Source organism: Pezoporus wallicus, unplaced genomic scaffold (genome assembly GCF_028554395.1).
Source record: "Pezoporus wallicus isolate ANWC-B61680 ecotype Strahan unplaced genomic scaffold, APGP_CSIRO_Pwel_v1 contig_8665, whole genome shotgun sequence".
NCBI lineage: Eukaryota > Metazoa > Chordata > Aves > Psittaciformes > Psittacidae > Pezoporus > Pezoporus wallicus.
Window position 1 is genome coordinate 70,736 of NW_026642379.1, and position 21,671 is coordinate 92,406.

Consider the following 21,671-nt stretch of genomic DNA (forward strand, 5'->3'; position numbering starts at 1 on the left):
TGTTAAATCAGTATACAGACTGCTTAAATGGCAAACAGCCTACAAAGAGATATTAAAAAAATAACCTGGCAATTGTTTGCAGGATATATTGGGATCACTTTCTCCTGAGCTGCTATTTCCCTTTTTGAGGTGTCCTTATTTCTTCAGTTAGAGTTTTGCATTAACATATTATGTTACCAAGACAGTGAGATGGGTGAAATTGACTGAATTCCTATGAATTCTTAATGTTCCAGGTATAGTTAAAAAAAATTAAATTGAAGCTTTGATTTGACATCTGTTTTCTTGAGATGTCCTTATGACTGCATAAGGACAGCTGTACATGGTACACAGTTTTTGTAGAAGATCTCAAATGAAACTGGAGATTGGAAAAATAAAGTAAACCTGAATTCATCTACCCTTTCATTTGTACGAAGCGACTTATTAACACATGGCTTGTTTTTTCCAGATTGCTACAATTTCTCCAGGAATGGCATCATGTGAAAACACTCTGAATACATTGCGATACGCAAATAGGTATGGAAAATGTTATTGGTTGTAGATTTATTGGCTGTTGGTTACCAACATCTGGAATAGTGTTGTTCCATAATGTATAACTATTTTAGGTACTTGAATAATTTGACTGTACAAATTGCTGATCCAGACTCACATTTAATTTAGTCACTTTTTACAATGATTACAATAGAATCAGTAGAAACTGGCATTTAAGCCGTTATCCAGAGAATGGGTAATGTAGATTGCAAGGAATGTGGGAGATGCCATGATTAGTTTTAAGCAGCATCTCTTGCACTAGAGGTAGTCAGTTTTCATGGCAATTCCTGGGGGTGTTAGCTGAAACACCTTTCTGCAATGTTGTTGTTGTTATTGTTATTTTGATTTTGATTTTTTTATCCCCTTGGTGGAATAACATGCAGTTGCCAGTCTGGTTTATGTATAAAAAAAATAATATATGTATCTGAAATTTTATATTTCCCAAAATCAGGCAAATATCTGAGATCCCTAAACAGTTAATCCAAGAGTGAGTTTGCAATGACTTGTAGAGAGGTTAGCACTGCAGAGGCTAATGTAGCACCTCTGAAACCTGTAGTACTCTCCAAAAGCGTTCATGTCTCTTAAGTGAGTGCTGCAGTTCTCCTTCGTTTAATGTCTGCGGAGATGGGGTGATCAGGTCCTGTGTGTCCTTGCAGTCAGCCCTGCAACCCAGGAACCTCCCCCTATGCTTTGCTGCAACGAACAAAGGTGTCAAATACACCTCTGGGCCACCAGAAAGCCTGGTTTTGCTAGAAGAGGCTACCATCTAGTGGCCTGCTTGCCCCAGTGACAGGCAGGGCAGAACCATGTCTGCTCCTATTTGGCGGGGCATCCTGGCCAGTTGCTAGTTGTGCACAAACGACTTCTAGGAAAGTTTACTGCCCGCTGCTCTTTGTACTCTAATGTTTCTGTGTCAAGGGAGGTAGTAGCACATCTGCCTGGCTTGGATCAGTCTTGTGATTTCCTTCCTGGTGAGAAGGAGGCTTCCTCTCTTACAGTAAGAGATGAAACACTCCTCTGCTTACACAGACGGACCTTGAACATTCATCAAGACTCAATGGATCTTTTACTCCTCACAGAATGTGTTGAAGTGTTTCTAGAAAAAGACACTGCAGAACTAATTAAGCATCTATATCTAGTATACTGAATAGTTGTGTTGAGACCTTATGCTTGATTCCTTGGTGTTGTATTTGTCTGTTGTTACGGAGTAAATGCTTGTGACTGTAAAGTTGTTTCATGTGTATTGTGTAGTATTTTAGGATAGCACAATTAGTTTTTAGGTGGTCGACACTAATGTGTGTGAAGTATAAGATGGGGGACAGAATAGAATTCAAAGTTTTGTAGCTGGAGTGGTTTGATATTTCAGAAGAAGACATTTAATGGAATATTGAATGTAGAACAAATTATATTAACTGCAGGAACTGAAATCTGGAATTACATTTCTGAGAACACTGCTGTTACGATCCCCTGCAAATCAGCAGTCATTGGCTTTATTCAGTTTTGTTAGTGATCTGTAAGCTGCTTGCAGAAGGTTTAAATATGTTGGCACACTTGTGTTTTAATATAAATTATTTTGTAGTTAAAGTATTAAAGAAGAATGCTAAACAAAGAGTTGTCATTTTAACTGTTTATGAGAACATTTTCTCTTAATTTGCTGCTGTATTTTGCTGCTGCAGAGTAAAGGAATTTGGAATTAGTCCTTCGGACATTCCCTTCTCACAGGGTAGTGGCAGTCGCTCTGATCTCTCTCCTTCCTATGAGTATGACGACTTTTCTCCTTCAATCACCAGGTCTACTTCATTCTATACATGGAATATTTATTCTTAAAGTTTTCTTTTTGGCTGTGTAATTTTACAGACCAACCTTTCATTTAGTCCCCTTGCCTTGAGCCACACATACTTTGTTTTTATTTTGTTTGGCAGGTAATGGTTCTGCATGATCTGCAATCATCTTCCCAGTATTTTGTTCACCCTCCTTAAACATCCACGCTCTTGCTAGTTTCCTTCATACTTTAAAAAAAAATAATGATGATGTCACCTTTGTACATTTAGTGGATCAAATCTGCGTTTAGGGTGATCTGAATATCTCTGATTGAAAAAGAAAACAATTTTAATGCATACATATTTGTAAACTTTTTCATCACTATTAATGAAACAGTTTCCATTGCAGTATATAAGTATTACTTGAAAAAAAAATTGTTTCCTTTAAAAAAATGAAAAATGTTCTAGAACTTGCTACATGTGCAGACTTAAGGGCTTTTTTTGATAGAATCATTATAAACCATTTAAATTATTTTCATGCCACAAGACCCTAATATTTCAAGGTTTTTTCACCTTTGAAATCCTTTTAATTAAAGGATTTATTAATAATGTCCAACCAGGTATCTCAGAGAGTTACTTTCTTCAGAATTCATGGTGGATGTGCTTGTGGGGATTGGTTTGCTTTGCGTGGTGGGTAACAGCTAGTGGGGCAGTGACTGACTAACTTTTTTTAAGCACAATTTTGTGTCCACAGAAAAAGATGGTCTAGTTTAGGGTGCTGAATAAATTTTTATTTCAAATATTACTCATTATTAAGGAGTGAATTTTGAAATTTTGGACATTTTTGCCCTCTTTTGCCCTGTTAATGAGTAGTAAGATCTCAGTAAGAAAATGCCTCTTGCTAGAAGATGAGCTGTAGTCCACCTCCAAGTAACTGAAATTCAATGCCCCATGCTTTTTAGGAGTTGGAATAAGATTTTTGTCACTAAAGTGCATTAAATTCGTGAAGCTGACATCATCATTATCCTTATTAATTGAATTAATTGTGTATAAACCCGTAGAGCTTTATTTTTGTTTTATTTTTTGACTCTTTTGCATAGGAAGTTGCTAATTTACAAATGAAACATTTTCTGCTTGTAGGGTGAAGGAGCTGACAGTCGATCCTACTGCCACAGGAGATAACCGTCCCACTATACACCATCCTCCCAATCAAATTGATGACTTGGAGACACAGTGGGGTGTGGGGAGCTCTCCTCAGAGAGATGATCTCAAACTGCTTTGCGAACAAAACGTGAGTGGTTTATAGGATTACATGGGAAGAGGCGATGATAAATGCAGTGGCAGAACAAATTCAGAGCAATGTGTGTTTATAGCCTGTTAACAAGATCATTAAGAAAATACAGTATGCCTCTTCACCTTTTCACTTTATGGTATTATGTATGTTCACATAGGAAAAAAGGACCCAAACAAAGTGTTTCTTGAAGGGTGGGAGCAGAATGTTCTACTTTTCTTTGTTTTTCTTGCTGATTAGAGTTTTTTATGTCTAGGCAGGGTCTGCTCTAGGCTCTGGTGTTCTTTAGTGTGCATTTTTTCCAGTACAGCTTCACATTTTTTTAAGCAGTTAGAAATATCCTGGGACACTCATCTGTTTTGTTTAACACTCTCATGGTTTTGAGCATTACTTGCCCTGCATGCAACACACATTTTAAGTCAGTTTGCCTTTCTCTGCATTTAGAAACCTGGTCACCTGTCATTCCTCTTCTCGACACCCAGATTTTCATGGGATGAAGCCCCAGTGTCCTGCATGGGAGAGCCACATCATGTTCCCACTGTATCTCCCTGGGCTGCAGGACTGGGGAGTCGAGAGGCATCTTCTAAAGGGCATTTTCCCCTCACTGTGGATTATCAGCTCTAGTCCTGATTCCCTAAATATTCAGGAGAGATTAAAACTTTATTTGTGAAAATGCTGGTGAAAGATTGGAAATCAAAATCATTAATATCCTAACTTATTTTCTATAAGAATCTGCCTTCTCAGACACCTCTTCAGGGCATCTGCTATGTTTCTTATTTCAGTAACTGGCTCTTTTTCCAGGGGTCTATTTTAAGAGATCATGCTAGTGATTCCTAGAACTTCCCACTGGACAGTCCTTCCAGCCAGATATCCTTTCATATTGTACATTTTGATTGTTCATTTGGAATTAAAGTAAGCTTTACAGTATCTTCTAAAAAAGATTTCAAATGCATCATGTAAGGAACTATACTGTCTTGCTAAAACATGAACTACAGCCTACCTAGCGCTCTCTGCTTTGATTAACTATTCATTTCTAAAGAAGCTCTGTTTGCCCCAGTTTGTAAATCCATGTTGTGTATTCTTCTAATCACTATGTGCATTTTAGATTTCTCACTTTACATTTATCCCACCTTTTTCCCAAAAGATTGATTCAGTTTTGATTTCCTGAATTGTATTGAATGTAATTGCTGTTCTCTTTTTTGGGAAATTTTGCGTTTATTGCTCTCTCCACTCATTTCTGGAGATTTTTGTGTTGAAAGTATTGAATTCTATTTTTGACAGGTTCTGCTTCCTGCATATTTCTTTTTGTGTTTTGTGATAAGATGGATCACATTCAATGTATTTCCTGTAGCTGTGGTTCTTTCCAAACTAATGAGCTTAACTATTTCAGGAAGAGGAAGTTTCTCCACAATTGTTTACTTTCCATGAAGCTGTGTCACAAATGGTGGAAATGGAAGAGCAAGTAGTAGAAGACCACAGGACTGTCTTCCAGGTAAAAGATGGACCTCTACTTTATTTTATCCTGATCCAGGAATTAAGGTTTTTTTCAGTGAAAGTGCACATACTCTTGAAGATGTAGGATATCATCTGGATATTCCACTGCTGTCAGAGACTTCTAAATTGTTTTATTAGGCTAAGCCCATTATAACAAACAAATAGCAACAGATCCCATAACCGCTAAACTTTGTCCCCATGATGAAAGAGAAGCATATTTTTATATCATCCCATAAATTTAGTAAAGTTGCTGTTTTCTTTTATTATTCACAATGTATTCTGTTGTAGTCCTTTCCCAGCATTTGTGTATTTTTCCTAGTAACAGGGTATTAATTTAGATGGGTCTTGAAATTTTCAATTTAAGTGCCAACATTCCTATGCCAGAGCTGGAAGTTAATAGTAATGATTCAATCAGCACCATTTCTGTCTGGTCATCTCCCTCTAAGATACTGCAGTACTCACTCCAAGTAGGGTATCTGAGTATCCTTTTGCGACATCTTCCTCTGAGATACTGAGGCACAGGAGAGACACATAAACTTCTTACTGCCTGTTTGCTTCCATTTTACAGATACATAAAGGTTTTCACTTGCTATTAGTCAGGGACTTTGGAAGAAATACTGCCTGTGCAGTGTGATGCTTGTCAGGGTCACAGAGCCTTTTGCATTCATAAAATAAGGTGTAGTAGTAAGTATGAGTTACTAGCTTTCAGGAGGAAATGCGAGTTGCTCCCATTCATAACCTTAGAGTCTTTAGGCAGGCTGTCCATTTGACACATCTGCTGCAAGAGAACAGCAGACCATTAAGCCTGTAGGAAATGCACACATGTTCTCAATTTAGGTATCTAACTTAATGAAACATTCATGTGTGTTCATAATACAGTAGGATGCTAAGTAACACGTTTTACAACAGATGTAGAGATTTAGCTGTTCTGGAAATTACCCCTGAAGTAATACATGCAGATGTGTGAAACTCATATGGTATATGCTATAGCTGTGTCCCAGTGCTTGTGACTTCTGGAGAGACAAGCTGCATTAGTGTAAGATCTTGCTACCTCTGTGTAGTAAGAATGTGTCCCTCTGAAGATTACTGCTCCTCCCAGCAGTCACTGGGAGGAAGTGTTTCTCAGCCTCGGCTCTGTTCATTTACAGAATGGCTTTTTTATGCCAGTGAGGGAGGTGGGTTGCACCAGAATCTACTAGCTGTACCAGGCAGAAGTTGTCTCCTGTCACTTTACTCCTGGAACCTGCTGATCCAAAACATCCTTTCCTATCAAAATGTGTGAAATAGATCAGCGGAATGAATTGTGCTCTGAAAGTGCCTTCCCTTGTGTCTTGAGTGTAAGAGTTTACCTTAGATGAATCCTGTGCCAACGTGAGCTCAATCTGTTCTGAAAGCCAAAAAGCATACATGGTATCTGGACTATGATTTTGATATTACCTGGACTAATGAGCAGAGGACAGTCTGATTTTTAGTATTTCAAGCCCAGCATGCTTAAAACTGTCAGCTGCATTCTTGGTGGTTTGCTGTTTTCTTTAAATCAAAGCATTTCCAAGATCAGTACTCCTGATCACAGCTTTGCATGTTTCTGAAAGCCTTAAGCTCCTGGCTCCATTCTTCTTTGCCGCAAGACTTATCTTTTTCCTCTTTTATGGTAATACTCAGAGTGCAGAGATGCTCAAGAGCCGCTTTAATCAACTTTCACTGTTCTCTTACCTATCTGGGGAGTTGGCTTACTCAATCGAATCATAGAATACAATTGTAGAATAGTTAGGGTTGGAAAGGACTTTAAGATCATCAAGTTCCAACCCCCCTGCCATGGGCAGAGACACCTCACACTAAACCAGGCCACCCAAGGCTCTGTCCAACCGGGCCTTGAACACTGCCAGGGATGCAGCATTCACAACCGCCCTGGGCAAGCCATTCCAGTGCCTCACCACCCTCACAGGAAAGAATTTCCTCCTCATATCCAATCTAACCTTCCCCTGTTTAAGTTTTAACCCATTAACCCTTATTCTGTCACTACAGTCCCTAATGAAGAGTCCCTCCCCAGCATCCCTATAGGCCCCCTTCAGATACTGGAAGGCTGCTATGAGGTCTCCACGCAGCCTTCTCTTCTCCAGGCTGAACAGCCCCAACTTCTCACCCTGTCTTCATACGGGAGGTGCTCCAGTCCCCTGATCATCCTCATGGCCCTTCTCTGGACTTGTTCCAACAGTTCCATGTCCTTTTTATGTTGAGGACACCAGAACTGCACACAATACTCCAAGTGAGGTCTCACAAGAGCAGAGTAGAGGGGCAGGATCACCTCCTTCGACCTGCTGGTCACACTCCTTTTGATGCAGCCCAGGATACGGTTGGCTTTCTGGGCTGCGAGCGCACACTGACGCCGGCTCATGTTCATTTTCTCATCAGCCAACACCCCCAAGTCCTTCTCCGCAGGGCTGCTCTGAATCTCTTCTCTGCCCAACCTGTAGCTGTGCCTGGGATTGCTCCGACCCAGGTGTAGGACCTTGCACTTGTCATGGTTAAACTTCATAAGGTTGGCATCAGCCCACCTCAGAAGGGTGTCAAGGTCCCTCTGGATGGCATTCCTTCCCTCCAGCGTATCAACCGAACCACACAGCTTGGTGTCATCGGCAAACTTGCTGAGGGCGCACTCAATCCCACTGTCCATGTCAGCGACAAAGATGTTGAAACAGACCGGTCCCAACACCGATCCCTGAGGTACACCACTCGTTACTGGTCTCCAACTGGACACTGAGTCATTGACCACAACTCTTTGTGTGTGGCCATCCAGCCAGTTCTTTATCCACCGAGTGGTCCATCCATCAAATTGATGTCTCTCCAATATAGAGACAAGGATGTTGTGTGGGACAGTGTCGAACGCTTTGCACAAGTCCACGTAGATGACATCAACTGCTCTACCCCTGTCCATCAGTTCTGTAGCCCCATCATAGAAGGCCACCAAATTGGTCAGGCAGGATTTCCCCTTAGTGAAGCCATGCTGGCTGTCACCAAGCACCTTGTTGTTTTTCATGTGCCTTAGCATGCCTTCCAGGAGAATGTGCTCCAAGATTTTGCCAGGCACAGATGTGAGACTGACTTGTTTGTAGTTTCCTGGGTCATCCATTTTCCCCTTTCTTGAAAATGGGGGTTATATTTCCCTTTTTGCAGTCATTGGGAACTTCACCTGACTGCCATGATTTCTCAAATATGATGGCTTTGCAACTTCATTTGCCAGCTCCTTCAGGACCCGTGGATGGATCTCATCAGGTCCCATGGACTTGTGCATGTTCAGATTTTTAAGATGGTCTTGAACTAGATTCTCTCCTATAGTGGGCCCAAGCTCTTCATTCGCACAGTCCCTGCCAGTGAAGACTGAGGCAAAGAAGCCATTCTCCAAATCCTGTGTAGGCAGTTCTCCTGATAGCTTCTGGAGAGGGCCCACATTGTCCCTAGTCTGTCTTTTATTCGCAGGGTACCTATAGAATCCCTTCCTGTTACATTTCACATCCCTAGCCAAGTTTAATTCTAACTGGGCCTTAGCTTTCTTAACCTGGTCCCTAACTTCCCAGACAACCTCCCTGTACTCTTCCCAGGCCATGTGACCTTGCTTCCACCTTTTATAAGCCTCTTTTTTCCCTCTGAGTTTCCTCAGCATCTCCTTATCCATCCAAGGAGGTCTCCTGGCCCTCCTGCTGCTGCACTTCCTTCTAGTTGGGATGCAACACTCCTGAGCTTGGAGCAGGTGATCCTTGAATATCAGCCAGCGTTCTAAGGCCCCCCTGCCCTCTAGGGCTGTATCCCAAGGAACCTTCCTAAGCAGGTTCCTGAAGAGGCCAAAGTCTGCTCTCTTGAAGTCCAGGGCAGTGAGCTTGCTGCACACTCTTCTTGCTGTCCTGAGGATCTCAAATTCGACCATCTCATGATTGCTGCATCCAAGGCTGCCCTGGACAGTCACATTTCCAACCAGCCGTTCCCTGTTGGTGAGCACGAGGTCAGGCATGGCACCTCTCCTTGTCGGCTCCTCTATTACTTGCAGAAGGAAGTTGTCTTCCACACAATTGAGGAACCTCCTGGATTGCTTGTGCCGGGCTGTGCCGTCCTTCCAACAGATGTCAGGGTGGTTGAAGTCCCCCATGAGAACAAGGGCCTGCGAGCGTGAGGCTTTTCCTATCTGTCTATGGAGTGCTTCATCTGCAGGTTCTCCTTGATCAGGTGGTCTCCAACAGATCCCCACAGTAATGTCCCCCATAGCTATATTCCCTTTAACCCTGACCCACAAACTCTGTTGACTGCTCACCTGTCCCCAGACAGTTCCATACTCTCCAGCCTATCCCTAACATAACGGGCAACTCCCCCTCCCCGCCTGCCAGGTCTGTCTTTTCTAAAGAGCCTGTAACCTTCCATTCCAACACTCCAGTCATAGGAGCCATCCCACCATGTTTCTGTGATGACTATTATATCATACCCGTGCACACGTGCACACATCTCTAATTCCTCGTTTGTTCCCCATGCTACGGGCGTTTGTATAGAGGCATCTGAGCTGAGCTCCAACTGAAGCCAGCTCATTGGCTGGAGCAGCTGGGATATCTCTGCATTGCTCCGAGCATTTATTATAGGTGTTGGCAACTGACTGGGAGTGTTGGGATGGAATGATGCCCCCCTCCACCAACACACCTAGTTTAAAGCCTCCTTGACCAGTTCTGGCAAGTCTCCTACCAAGTGAGTTTAAAATAGTTCCTTCTCACAGCTTCTCTCAAAACTGAATTCAGTTATGGGTGGAATTGTCTTGGCTCCTTGACTTTTGTAAGGACAGTATAATTGTAATCAGTGGCAACCAGCCTATATGTAAAATTTAAGCCCAACTTCAAAGTTAGATACCTGCCTAAGGGGACATAACTGTGGTGTAAAGTTCTGAGTTTCTTATCTTTACAACCACTTTATGTTCTGAATTTGAAGAGAACTGGAGTAGCTGGGGTTTACCTCTTGCTGGTATGATCACTGGAATGAAGAAAGAATATAGAACACGATTTTGTTGAATTAGCAATAAGGTTTCAATTTTGCTTAGTTGAGAATAAGATTTCATTTTGAGATCTGTTATATTAAGGTGGCTAGACAGTGAAAATGTGGTTGTCCTGAGAAAAGGTCTGATTCAGCTCTTTGTCTTGAAACTTGTCTGTAAACTTTGCTTATGTATTTAGCTGTTTTGTTTTATTTGTTTTAACTTCTGCCTAGGAATCTCTTAGATGGCTGGAGGATGAGAAAGCTCTTCTTGAGATGACAGAAGAAGTAGACTATGATGTGGATTCTTATGCTACCCAACTTGAAGTAATTCTAGATCAAAAAATTGAAATTCTGACCGAACTTAGAGGTAGATTGCTTTTCATCACTTTGGTGTGCATTATTAGCTATGTGTTTTCATATGCCATGGAGACTTGTAGTAATAATGAGGATAAAAATATTTGGTTATGTTTTAGGGTCTTTATTCCCCCTTCTGTTACCCTGCAGTGTCTTGTAGAAGGAGCATTTATTGTTCTGCCTATGAACATGTTTGTGTAAGTGCTTATCCTAGTTTTAAGGAAAAATCTGTGCTTTACCTCCAGGAAGTATAAACTCAATCCTGTAACTTTCACCCCCCCCCCTTTTTTTTTTTTTTTTTTCCCCTTTGCCCCAAAACAGTAATGGAGAGAAAAAGAATATCCAAATGGACTGTATGAAAAAGAAGGTAATGCAGTGAGGAAGAAGGGACTTGCAGTTCCTGCTCTGTTGCATTCTGTAGTGTAACCGGGACAAAGCTCTCGTTTTGAAGACTCTGATTAAGAACAGCATCGAGCTCTCAGTAGCTTGGTGGTTAGCTTACTTTTTCTTCAGAAGCCCTTCTGTCTGAATTTTGTCAATCTCTGTTTGTTGAAAAACAAACTGCAGATACTTCTTAGAGCCCAAAATTGACTCTTCCACTTCTCTTCTAAAATCAGTTTGTTGGCTTGGTACACCTTATGGAGATGGATCTTTCAATTTAGTTTCTGTAACTGGTCTCCAGCAGTCAGGCTATACTGGTAGAAGTTTAAGGGTAGGGTTGGGGGTTGAGCGATGAGGTTGGGGTGGTTTTGATCTGTTAGGAAACTCCTCATAAGATAAAACCATAGTTTTTGCTCTGAAATAGAAGTATGAAAATATGCCACACTAACTTTCCTAGGTTTTTCCCATTGTTGTTATGATGAAACTAATGAAAAATGCATTTCACTGTTTATAGTGAATAACTTCCAAAATTTGATCACACATGCTTTTCACATTCATAGAAAAATGGGGGAGTTTACCCTGCTGGGTTTTAGAATGTACAGAAATGACTGATTGTACACTTATTACAATTTTGTATGCCTCTAAGGATGGTTTGGAAGCTGCTGAGAAGGAAAAGGATTTATGTGGTGTGCATCTCCTTATACTCTGAGTTAGAAGCAGAATTTAAGTGTGAACAGGTTACATGCTGGGAATGCAATTATGCAGTTCCTAGATCTACCCTGCCTAGAGACGGGGTAGCATCTAAGAAGGGACTGAGTTGCTCTGCAACTTGTTTGTATGGTGAGTATTGAATTTAAGCTTGTCTCAATCCTTCTGTAGTTTGTAGTGCCAGCTATTTTTGTGGAGGGATGTTCTTTGTTGTGCACTGGGCTGGGATGTGCAGCATCAGGGCTTAATTTTGAGATCTGTGTTGAGCAGGGGCACATCAGTATTTATTCTCTCTTTTTCATTAAAGACAAAGTGAAATCTTTCCGGGCAGCTCTGCAAGAGGAGGAACAGGCCAGTAAGCAGATCAGCCTGAAAAAACCACGTGCCCTTTGAAACAGTTCTTTGCTGCTAAAGGAGTCCATGAACCCGTACTGCTGTAGCACACATTTGTTACAAAACCCAGTGGCTGTAAGAACTCAACTACTTGAAAGTGTAAAAACATTAGAAATGTCTGTGGAAATGTCCTGTTTCTTATTCACCTGAATGACATTTTTAAGTTTGGTGTGAAATGCTCCTATGATGTCTACAAAATGCTTCTAGACCAGACAGCACAACCATGCAGGGTTCAGATCTGTGAAGCACTTTGTTTAAAATATTTCACTTACTCAAATCGTGAGGTTTTGGTTTGGAAATATTTGCCATTTTTTAACAATGAAGTAAAGCTGTGGCCATTAAAAAGCCACAGTTTCTTTTTGGCTGTGTTCAGTTTTGTTACAAAGACCAGCTGTGCAGTTTTAAATTGTGTTTGCGTGCATGCACACCTCATTAGTGGTTGTACGTAACTACTCCTCTACAGACAGCTGTGCTTTAATTCTTCCCATTCTGTGCCTTGATGAAGGCTACTTAACCCTCAGCATCATCTTCCTGAAGCACAGCCTTAATGATAACATTCCTTATTTGTCAATATAAATTACTTCCAGTGCGCGTGCATTTTTAATGTGTTTTGAGACTTTTTTTGGTGGCTAGATTCATTTCACAGGATGTGCCATATCATCTGAACAGGAACTGCAATAGCTGTTAAGGGTGTACAAACAGCTGGACATTCCATCCTCCTTGTAAAAATACGGAATTTAGATTTGAGTACCATAAATAATGGTGATATAATTCTAACATTTCATTCTGTAATTAAAAAGAAAAAAACACAAAAAACTGATCAAAAAAAAAACCACAAAAATAAAAATTAGTTGATGTATAATAAAGGGTAATGTTTAAGTACTAAGGAGAGTTGTATCTTTGGGTAATGCACATATACAGTATGTGTTATGGTATGTGGTAATGTTGTCAGAGTAAAGGTACAATCTGACCTCTGCATATGGATAACTGTCAAAGTTCAGGGATCCAGCTAAATGAGTACATATTGGCCTTTCACATACTGTTAAAATTTGGCTTTTAATGCATGACACACTTACATGTTCATTAACCGTAGTTTGCAGGTAGTTTGAGTAGCTCTGTTGCTTTAAAAATAAATGTAGCTAATACCTATTTTTCCCTTTGTACAGTGCCAGCAGCTGAAAAGTGGGTTGAACTTGCATCTTTTGGGGATTTTGCACAATACCTCTTAACCTGGCGCTAATAGAAATCAAGTACCCTGAATTCTTACCAATGGCGCCATGTGTATCAGCACTTCTTAGGTGGTGGCACTCAAGTTAGTTTTGCAAGTCAGTATCCAAAAAAAGCTGACCTTTCATGTAAGAACTTCTTGTCAAATGAAGACTTGTAGACCTCTCTAGGAGTTCTCCCAGTTTCCAGGAGTTTGTATTAGCAGACTTTCCCTTGGAATTGTTTAAAAAATACTTTTGGAATATAAGCCTGTTTGTTTGTGCCAGTCCTGGCAGGGGATAAAAGGAAGGCAATTGAAAAGATTGTTAATAAGCCAGGAATTCTTGTAGTGTTCAATGTTTCTATCTCCCATAGAATGCTAGGCTATGGGAAGCTCTTGTCGCATCATGGTTAAAAAAAAAAAATTAAAAAAAAATCTATCTGTGTGTAAACATGAACTGAAACAATGTAGATTTTACATAATGTGTTTAATAAAATTAAGCTATTAAATGAATTCTGTGTGAGTTTACTTCTGTGGAAATTCTGTTGTGCTTTGAGAAGGATTTCACTTTGTAACTGCATCAGAGTTACACTTTTGAACAAAAGGCCTCTGATTGCAGAATGAGTATGTACTTCAAGAGCCAGCTCTTCATACAGATTTGTCATACATGAAGAAGTTGCCCAGAATGCTGTCCTGGAAGTTTTGCAGCAGGTCTTAAACATCATGTGTCTTTCTGAGCATATAGGAACATCCTCCTTCACAGTTGTAAGAAAAACCAGTGAAATAGAAGGCAGCAGGTTTTCGTAGCAGGTGATAGTATAGTACAGGTTATCGTACAATACCAGAGGGCTTCTTTGAAGACTTCTCCAGCAGCTTACTTTCTAAAATGCCTCTAATGATCAAGACACTCTGTATCAGAAATAGTAGATTCCCTACCACTCCTCCATGCAAGCCTAGAGCCACAACCAGGCTGTGGTTTACAGCAGGTGCCAAAGGGGACAGGAATGACAGATGCAGTTACATTTTAGCAGCTTCCTACCAAGTGACACAGACCTCCAGCACTTGCTCCTTCTGTATTAGTCTGACTGCACTGCTGTTGCTACTTACCTCACCCATACATTGGTTCTCTACGCAGTGAACCAGCACTAGAATCATTAAATTAAAAAATAAACGAGCAATCTGTTTTTTCAAAACAACCTCTTGGGATGCTTGCAGATTCAAGTGCCTGCTTCTGTATCAATGACTTGTAAGAATTGACACTGGATGTGTATAAAATGACATTACATCTTTGAAGAGTTTTTGCTAACTTGCCTCTTCTCCCTCCACTTACTGTGGTTGTATTGAAAGAGGTATAAAACACGTGAAAAAATTACTTATGGTAGCTAATATATCGAGCCGTGCCTTCACCCCTGCATGATGCTGCAGAGTGAAAAGTTACTTTTTTCCTGTAAGACAGACCAAAGTGGATTTTTCATTTGAGAGGTGCTACAGTTAATACAAAACTCCTTGAGAAAATTGCCTTGTCCTTAACAACAAATACATAATAATCCAAACGCTATTAAGGCACTTTTAAGTCTTTCTGTCAGGACACAGGCATGCATTCCTGTAAGACTCACTGAAAGCTTTGATCTATGCTAAAACCTTTCCCTCCTTTGATGGGTGAAGTATTTTTCTTATAAAAACAGCTGCCTGAATTTACAGTTGGCAAAAATAACCTTTCTGTCTATGCTTATGAGACTAGCCCTTTGGTAGCTTTCTGCTGGTTCCTGCTGTGGTTTGAGGGAAATAAAGATGGCATAAGGAGATGACACTGGTACTATCAGGTATCTCTGTAGTGGTTTTGTAACTGATACTGAGCTGGCAAGATAAATGCTCTTGTTCCTGAGAAAGTGTTACCGGGATTTCTCCAAGAAAAGCTGACTGCTAGCAGAACTGGAATGGGGGCAGATACCAGAGAACACATGGAAGAGGCCGGCATTTCAAATTAAAATAATGTGTTTAAATATACTTTGAAAAAACACAATTAAAAAAAAAATAAATCCCAAACAAATGGAATGACTACAACTGTGTTTGTTGCCCAGGCTAGACTTAGGGTTGTACTTTTGAGTACTGTGCAAGAATTTACTGAGGCAAAGTCAAGTCCATGATCAGAGAACACAAATTTCAATCACGGCAGCATCCATCCATGTTATTTGGTACATTTAAAAATATACAGTCATATGGGATTCCAGCACCTCACTTCAGCTGTGAAGAATTTCTCTCTTAAAATAGAAAGCAGCAGCTTCTTCCCTAAACTCTGGGATAAAACTGCATGTAAAGTTTTAAGAACCAGAATGTACATGTACACTGTAGTCACTCTGGTTTAGATAAGTCTGTGGTGACAAAATACAGAAGATCTTTCATTCTTCAAGTAGAATCTATGAGAAATGGATGCCTTCTGCATTGAAGCCATGTAGCAAGCTGAAAGAGTGAAAGATTTATGTTACAATTTCCACTAATTTATATTTCAGCTTAAGGCATTTCTAAGAGGTGCTGGCTGGTGAATAATATAAAAAAATAGCATGAAAGCAGCCATTGTTCAACTGCAAAAAAGAATTATTACAAAATCTTAAACTAGATGTTATTAGCAAATTCACCATTTTGGAAATGTAGGCGTTATTTTCAGTGCAGTTAGTTATACTGCAGCCTAGCAAGTTACTACATTTCTTTAAAGAGTGGTAGCTGTATTAACTGTCACACTGTGAAAGAGGATTTATGTTGCCACTTAAATTAACTGACCAGACATAAGAGCAGAATATAGCAGTTAATTACACAGATTTCGAAGTTATGCTATAGACTACGGCCTAATCCTCAACAGGGAGAAGGGCTGCGGAAGTCTCCAGGGATATTACAATAATCAATTCCATTATTAAAGCCATTTTTAGAGGAGGCTAAAGGGTCTAGTACACAAACACCTGAAATAGGGATCTTAGGCTAGTTGATTCTCAACAACGTAAGCAGCAGCCAAAATATACGTAGGGTTTTAAGTGTTCACACTCAGGACTGGAAGCAAGGAGTGTCTGGTATTGAGAGGAAAACAGTACTATTACTCTGTGACCCAATAATAATCTGTGCTACACAGGCACAGATAGAATTTCAAGAAGCTTAAAAGGAAGGCATAAAGGAAAAAAGAATACCTAATAAAATCATCTATATCCATTGAACGGGCTCGTTTCTCAGAGTAACCTGTATTTTCTAGGACTGCCTGTATTTTCTCTGCAATTTTGAAGTTTTCAGGTATTTCCTGTCAATGAAAAATAGGATATAAATTAATTTTCTATTCATAGCACAGAAAAGGGTCATTTAAATAATTATTCTTTTCCTGCTTTTAGAATGGTTCTTGTTTCAAGTAGGTATATCGGGGATTTTTTTTCTTGTTTGGACTTCTGTATTCTTATATCTGGATTTTATACCCCAGCTCATTCACTATAAATGAATCAATAGTACTGCTAAGCATACACAGAAAGTTTTCTCATTAGATTCTTACTAGATTAGTAGAAGTCCTTGAGGTATGTACAGCCAATATATTAGTAACACACTCAGCTTTCAGCTCTTTCACACTGATTTAATGACCCTTTTAGATTTTTCTTTAAAGCAAGTTTCTCCTCCCTCAAACTCTCTCAGAAAAACTTTAACACACTAAAGCAGCTTTTCAATGTTAACTTTTTACTCTTCTAAAAGTCAGTATGTAGGACACAATACACAGAAATAGAATTCAATATATTAGAAAGGAGCTTACTGTATTATGTAAGGAACAATGAATTCGGTAATTATGATCCAGTAACTGCTCTACAGCACTTGACCTGAAAGGAATGCAAAAAGAATAAAAATTGAGCTTTAACTAGGTTTCTTGACTTGATTCATTGTTAATCTTTACTATCAAAAACTGTAACACCTACATAGAGCTGTTCTTTTTGAACAGCTGCCTAGTTTTTTTACTAAAACAACTTGTGACCTTAGCATAAATCCTCCATCATGGTTTATCCCAGACTGTGCTGGCATGAATGTAACACTGCTGTGCATTTGCACCAGAGAAATGGTTAGCTGAACGGGCTTTCAAACTTTGAAAAGATGTCCTTTAGCAGAAGTTATAGAATCACAGAATCATAGCATGGTGTGGGCTGGAAAGCACCTTAAGATCATGCAGTTTCAACTGCTCTGCCATGGGCAGGGACGCCTCACACTAGACAAACCTGGCCTTGAACCCCACCACGGGTGGAGCATTTACCACTTCTTTGGGCAACCTATTCCAGTGCCTCACCACCCTCACAGTAAAGAACTTCTTCCTTATATCTAACCTGAACTTCCCCTGTTTAAGTTTGAATCCACTACCCCTTGTCTTATCACTACAGTTTCTAATAAGGAATCCCTCTCCAGAATCCTTGCAGGCCCAAGTTACTTACTTAAATGCTGCGGAGAGTGTCTTGTTTTTCCTAACAAACGCTATTCTTACCAGACCATCCCACTCCTGAAATTAAAAATGTCAACATTTACAGAGAGGAACATGCAGCTACTACAAACAAGACAAGTCACTACTGAGAACTTCAGAACAAGAATATTGAACACATTAAGTTTCCTGGAAAATATCTTTCTAAACAATACAAAACCAATCCTGATTTGGACAAAGCAACAGAAATGGAGGACAAAATTCTTCACCCACAGAAACCTTTGAACTGTTCTTGAAAACCTTGAAATTGTTCTCGTGTTGAAAAGAAATGCAATGGAAGACTATCTGGCTCACCCTGGGGAAGACTGAAATGGTCCTTAAGATCAAAGCATTTTCATAGAATCATAGAATGGTTTGGGTTGGAAAGGACCTTAAGATCATCTAGTTCCAACCTCCTTGCTATGGGCAGGGACACCTAGGGACACTAGACCAGTTTGCTCATGCCCTGTCCAACCTGGTCTTGAACACTTCCAGTCATGGAGCATTCAGTGTAATTTTAAGAATACTATCCTGTACACACTCATCTGAAGATAAGCCTTCTCACAGATACCGCTGTGATCGTAACCAGTAAAATCATCAGCCTGAAGGGTCTCTGGGAGATAGAACCACCATGAAAGGGGCATTATTACTAGCAACTCTCCAACTGACATGGAGACGGCACCTCAGTCTTGTCAGAAATAGTGTAAATAAAGCTGGACCCGAACTGATGGTGGCACATTCAGGTAAGGTCCTAACGCAAGCCTGATCAAGAGAGTATTTTGGAATTATGTAAATGCCAGTGAGTAGCTGGCACTTAATAGTAAAAAAGCACATGGAACTGAGTAGTAAGTGAAAAGTGAAATTAAGTATTACCACTAGTATGCGAAGTTGCTGTACATGCTCACCTGGAAGTTGACAGGTGGCGGTGGGTTCTTTGGCTCTATTCTGACAACACTGGATTCCACTTTGGGAGGAGGCCTGAAATTGTTCTTTCCAACCTGTTAGGAGAAGTCAGGCAGCTGTATGAATAAGCAGCAAATCCTCACATACCTAGAAACATTCTTCTGTCTTTGGTAGCTCTGTTAGCTAATGCAGAATGATGTACCTTTATCAGATGATCCACCCGAGCTAGTAACTGAGTATTAATAGAGAGTCTGCAGTATAGTTTAGTTCCTGGTTTGGCAACCAAACGAAGTGCAAATTCCCTTTGAAACATAAGTATTGCACACCTGAGAATAACAGAAATGAGAAAATGAATTCTAAGTAATCAACTTATAGATCAAAACAAAACTAACACATTTGGAAAGTACAGTATTTGCCTCAGTACTTAGAAACAATACAAGTTTGCCATAAACAAGATGTCTTAATTAGTGCAGATTGCGTTAAAACCCAAAACCACAAAAAAAAAAAAAAAAAAAAAAAAAAAAAAACAACCACAAAACCTTTTAAAGACATCTGCATCTTCTTAAAGACAGGACAGAATTTGATTTTGTATACTGCTGAGCATCAGGATCAAAGAGGAGGTTAGTCTCAAGAGTTCTATGCCTGACTGTAACTAATCATTTTGAATAATTCTATGATGAGTCCTCCAAATCCAAACTCTCCAAGCTCCAAACCCTGACCAGTAATGTCACTAATGCAAGCGCTTCAGGGAAAGAATTCAAGAACTCATGTGCACTGAACAAGACAAAAAACTACCTGAGCAGTTACTTTTTCGGACCATGCAACAGAAGTGTCTTAGCTTTGGTCCTACCTTTTCCACTCCTCCTTTCTCAGGCAAGAAGACATCTGAAGTGCTACAATGCCCTACTTACCCCTGGAATAACAATTAGTTATATTACTAGTGTCAAGAGGTCCAACTCCGGTTTTGTCAGCTGGACATTCACTGACATCAAGACTAAGTTTTCCCCTCATACTCAATACATTGCCATAAACTAATTTCCAGCCATTGGCAGGTTTTGTATTACAGAAAATCTTGTGTGTGGCCCCGATCCATCAAACTGATATTTTAGGAACAAAAAAATTTGATTTGGGAGTATTTTTAAAGCTATTTTATTTTCTAGCAGGTAATACAGAGCTCTGTTCTTCCACATACCTGAAAAAAGGTCTATGAAGCAGCAACTTGAAAACAAAAGGTGAAGAAATCTGAAGAAAGAGTAATAGTGTTAGTATAATTTCTGGGCAATTATCATTTAGAAGGAAAAAAGTTTTGCCACGTTGTTGAGTCATACCTGGTAGGGCAAGTTAGCCACGCATGCATCAAAGAACGGCAAATCTGTTTTCAAGACATCTCCAACCCTGATTTCTAGTTTGTTTGCCAGACTCCTGAGGAAAATATGGTGTGGTTATCCTCAAAGAAGCATGTTGCTGAAGTTTTTGCCAATGCAGCTCCACTGCTTTAAGAGCTCGCTATTTCCACTTTTGATACTCACGTGCCCTGCACTCTCTTCTGAAGTTCACCAACAAGTCTAGGGTCAATTTCACAAGCAATAACCTGAAAACAAAGTATATCACTGCAACTTTATACAGCTTCTCCTGGCTGGGATTAAAACTTCAATGGTAAAAAACCTCTGTATCTATTGGTACAGGTTTAAATAATCCTATTAGTCTATGCACCTTACTCCTTTTCCAAAAACATGCAAGCCTTATCACATAAATGGGTAACAGCAATGTAGTTTGATAAAACTATACAAGATTTGCACAAACAACAAAAAAATAAAATTATGCAAAGGTTAAGAAAAATATTTACAGAGTAATTCTACTTATTTTAATCAAGCATGTGAAGACCCTTCTGCTTGCCACAGTCTAAGCCACAATGCGGTTGGAGCTTGGGAAGGTGTGCGTGTGGCAAATTCACACTTACCTTTTTAACTTTCTCTAACATCTTTACTGTCAGGTTACCAGTTCCTGGGCCCACTTCCAGAATGACATCTGTACGTCGTAGGGCAGCCTAAGAACAAATCGCATTGCAGTTGTTTTTCTAGGACCGATTTCAAGCAACCTTTAATTTCAAGACGAAAGGTACATGCAGCTTGGTAAAAAGCTACAATAACCTAGCAGAGGCACGTGAACATAATTAAGAGAGTGACAAGAGGGAAGTGAGAACAATAATGTCCCAATGCTAATTTATGAGAGATCTTTTGGAAAGTATGGAAAAACAGAAATAACCAGCACGCCAGAAAAAAAGCGGCATGGAAAGGTAGTAACTGCAGCACAGAAGGTACGTGTCTCCACAGCCCAGGAAGGCCGAAGTAAGGGAAGCGGGCAGAGCTCATGACACACTGCTCCAGCGAACGCTCGGCCGGCTGTGCCCGGCGCTCCCCCAGCACCCAGACCCACTCCCGGCCGCGCCGCCTCCGGCCCCGCCAACGACCTTCTCGATGATGCTGTTGACGACGAGGGGGTTCTTCAGGATGTGCTGTCCGGCGCCGGTGTTGAAGAGAACGCCTAGGGCAGAGAGCAGAGTCACACCCGCTGCGAGCGCGGCGAGGAGCGCCTCAGCTCAGCTCCGCCGTCGGCACTGGCGCTTCCCCTGGCTCACACCGCACTCCCCCGGGCCCGCCCGCAGCACCGAGGCCTCACCCCAGCATGGCTGAGCGCAGGCCGCGCCAGGTGGCAGCCCTGGCCATGGCCTCCGTCCCCGCGCGCACCGCCGATGGCCGCGGCCCGCACTCACCGGAGGCGCCGCCCTCCCTGCGCTCCTGCCGCCGCCGCTTCCCCGCTCGCGCCTTGGACATCGCGGCAACACCGGCCCGCACCACCCCACTCCACACCCCTCCCCTCCCCTCCCCGCACACGTGCCGAGCGGAACTACGACTCCCGACAAGCACCGCTTCGGGCCGCAGCGTCACGAGGCACAGCGCCCCCCAGCGGGCCGGCGGTGCTTGCTGGCTGGTTCCGTGGCTGCGCAGCAGGCTCCCGGTGGCGGGAGGACCCGGAGGGCCCCTGCGGCCGCGGTAGCCGCGCCCACCCCTAAACCGTGTCACTAACACGGTGAAGGCATCCAGGGGCGGTGACTCCACCATTCCCTGGGCAGTCTGTTCCAGTGCCTGACCATCTTCTCTGTGAATAGTTTTTTCCTAA

The 21,671-nt window shown here is 41.2% G+C and overlaps 2 protein-coding genes across 4 annotated transcripts in view; one reads left to right on the plus strand and one right to left on the minus strand.

Moving 5' to 3' along the window:
* KIF2A (kinesin family member 2A) overlaps window positions 1–13,636 on the plus strand; it is a 67,229-nt gene extending 53,593 nt beyond the window's left edge. Inside the window, exons 16-21 of one of the 2 annotated variants that reach the window (XM_057429582.1) lie at window positions 446–513; window positions 2,205–2,318; window positions 3,429–3,579; window positions 4,970–5,071; window positions 10,312–10,447; window positions 11,831–13,636. In XM_057429582.1, coding sequence (XP_057285565.1) covers window positions 446–513; window positions 2,205–2,318; window positions 3,429–3,579; window positions 4,970–5,071; window positions 10,312–10,447; window positions 11,831–11,916 — 657 coding nt within the window. In that variant the 3' untranslated portion in view covers window positions 11,917–13,636. The remainder of the gene's footprint in view (window positions 1–445; window positions 514–2,204; window positions 2,319–3,428; window positions 3,580–4,969; window positions 5,072–10,311; window positions 10,448–11,830) is intronic. The other variant, XM_057429583.1, reaches the window with a different exon arrangement.
* A 1,665-nt stretch (window positions 13,637–15,301) lies between these two features.
* DIMT1 (DIM1 rRNA methyltransferase and ribosome maturation factor) lies at window positions 15,302–21,340 on the minus strand. Of its 2 annotated transcripts, XM_057429584.1 has the most exons (12): window positions 21,265–21,340; window positions 20,962–21,035; window positions 20,452–20,538; window positions 20,021–20,082; window positions 19,820–19,913; window positions 19,684–19,733; window positions 18,694–18,817; window positions 18,494–18,586; window positions 17,566–17,630; window positions 16,902–16,965; window positions 16,300–16,406; window positions 15,302–15,583 (listed from the first exon to the last, which is right to left on the minus strand). In XM_057429584.1, the coding sequence occupies exons 1-12, from the start codon at window positions 21,323–21,325 to the stop codon at window positions 15,541–15,543; spliced, it is 924 nt and encodes a 307-aa protein (XP_057285567.1). In that variant the 5' UTR covers window positions 21,326–21,340; the 3' UTR covers window positions 15,302–15,540. The 2 variants fall into 2 exon arrangements, with proteins under 2 accessions (XP_057285567.1, XP_057285568.1); XM_057429585.1 differs by lacking the exons at window positions 16,902–16,965; window positions 17,566–17,630.
* Window positions 21,341–21,671: the final 331 nt, after the last annotated feature.

Bases quoted from the DNA above. Each gene is read 5' to 3' on its own strand.
- DIMT1 (XM_057429584.1), bottom strand. From the start codon at position 21,325: ATGTCCAAGGCGCGAGCGGGGAAGCGGCGGCGGCAGGAGCGCAGGGAG. The intron at 16,966-17,565 runs GTAAGTAACTTG...CATTCCTTTCAG, and splicing joins ACACTCTCCGCAGCATTTAA to GTCAAGTGCTGTAGAGCAGT. The intron at 16,407-16,901 runs GTAAGCTCCTTT...TTTCATTGACAG, and splicing joins ATTGTTCCTTACATAATACA to GAAATACCTGAAAACTTCAA.